The 1,675-nt window shown below is 71.2% G+C and overlaps 1 protein-coding gene across 1 annotated transcript in view; it reads right to left on the bottom strand.

Moving 5' to 3' along the window:
- Nucleotides 1–1,675, bottom strand: part of LOC112957730 (lysine-specific demethylase 6B-like) — a gene marked incomplete at both ends in the record, with an annotated part of 17,864 nt that overhangs the window by 13,079 nt on the left and 3,110 nt on the right. Inside the window, 2 exons of the mRNA XM_026051460.1 lie at nt 57–162; nt 1,054–1,180. Of these exons, the coding sequence (XP_025907245.1) occupies nt 57–162; nt 1,054–1,180 (233 nt within the window). The remainder of the gene's footprint in view (nt 1–56; nt 163–1,053; nt 1,181–1,675) is intronic.

Raw genomic sequence — 1,675 nt, 5'->3', positions numbered from 1 at the left:
CCCCGGGGGGGCCCCGGGGGGACACGGGGGGCCCCGGGGGGGCCCCGGGCACTCACTGAGGCGCAGCGAGCCGGCCAGCCCGCGGATCACCGTGATGGGGTTCTTGGGGTCGGTGCAGAACTGCAGCAGCACCGGCGAGAAGGCGTCGCGCTTGCTCTCCAGCTGCGGGGACAGCCACGGCCCTCAGCGGCCGCCGCCCCACCACGCCCCGCCCCGCCCCGCCACGCCCCAATCAGCTCCGCCCCCAGGAGCGCCAGCAGGAGCAGCCCCACCTGTGTGTGTGGGGGGGCGTGTCCTGGTACCCAGAGACTCCTCCCCCTTCTCACAGAGGAACCAATCAGCATCCCCCGTAAGTGCAGCCCCCCCTGGGGAGGGGCGTGTCCTGTGCACACAGGCCCCGCCCCATCTCACAGGAGCCAATCCCGCCCCTAGGCACTGCCCAGGGGCGTGTCCCACCCAGCCCCGCCCTGTCTCATAGAGGAGCCAATCCCGCCCTCTAGGTGCCGCCCAGGGGCGTGTCCCGTGCTGGCCCCGCCCCATCTCACAGGAGCCAATCCCGCCTCTAGGCACCATCCAGGGGTGTGTCCCACGCAGCCCCACCCCATCTCACTGAAGAGCCAATCCTGCCCTTGGCTCCGCCCAGGGGCGTGCCCACATAGCCCCGCCCTGTCTCACAGGATCCAATCGCACCTTTGGCTCCGCCCAGGGGCGTGCCCGTGCAGCCCCGCCCCATCTCACCGAGTAGCCAATCCTGCCCCCTAGGTGCCGCCCAGGGTGGTGTCTCGTGCTGGCCCCGCCCCATCTCACAGGAGCCAATCCCGCCCCTAGGCTCCACCCGGGGGCGTGTCCCATGCAGGCCCCGCCCTGTCTCACAGGAGCCAATCCCACCCTCAGGCTCCGCCCCACCTCACCGAGGATCCAATCCCACCTTCAGGCTCCGCCCAGGGGCGTGCCCGCGCAGCCCCGCCCCCCATCTCACAGGAGCCAATCCCACCCCCAGGCTCCGCCCGGGGGCGTGCCCCGCGCGGCCCCGCCCCGCGGCGCAGCACTCACGTAGATGCTGGGCGTGGGCGGGTTGAGGCGCTCGCGCGGCAGCGGCTGCTGCGGGTCCACGCGCGGCTTCACCGACTGCGCCGGGGACAGGTAGGACTCCTTGAAGCGGCCCTTGGGGCGCGCGTGCCTGCGGGGACAGCGGGACACGGACAGTGAGGACAGCGGGGACGGGGACAGTGACGATGGGGGACAGTGAGGACAAGGACAGCGGGACACGGACAGTGAGGACAGGGACAGCGGGACGGGGACAGTGAGGACAAGGACAGCGGGACGGGGACAGTGAGGACAGCGGGGATGGGGGGACAGTGAGGACAGGGACAGCGGGACGCGGACAGTGAGGACCGTGGGGATGGGGACAGTGAGGACGGGGACAGTGAGGACAGGGACAGCGGGACACGGACAGTGAGGACAGCGAGGATGGGGGGACAGTGAGGATGGGGGACAGCAGGGACAGGGAGGACAGCGGGGACAGCGAGGATGGGGGGACAGTGAGGACCGCGGGGACGGGGACAGTGGGGACAGCGGGACAGGGGACATTGAGGATGGGAGACAGTGGTGACAGCGCGACGGGGACAGCGGGGACAGTGAGGACAGGGACAGCGGGACGGGGACAGTGAGGACA

Source organism: Nothoprocta perdicaria, unplaced genomic scaffold (assembly GCF_003342845.1).
Source record: "Nothoprocta perdicaria isolate Ctin4 unplaced genomic scaffold, notPer1 scaffold_752, whole genome shotgun sequence".
Classification (NCBI taxonomy): Eukaryota; Metazoa; Chordata; class Aves; order Tinamiformes; family Tinamidae; genus Nothoprocta; species Nothoprocta perdicaria.
Note: the sequence above shows the minus strand (reverse complement) of the source record. Positions and strands in the feature narration are given on the sequence as shown.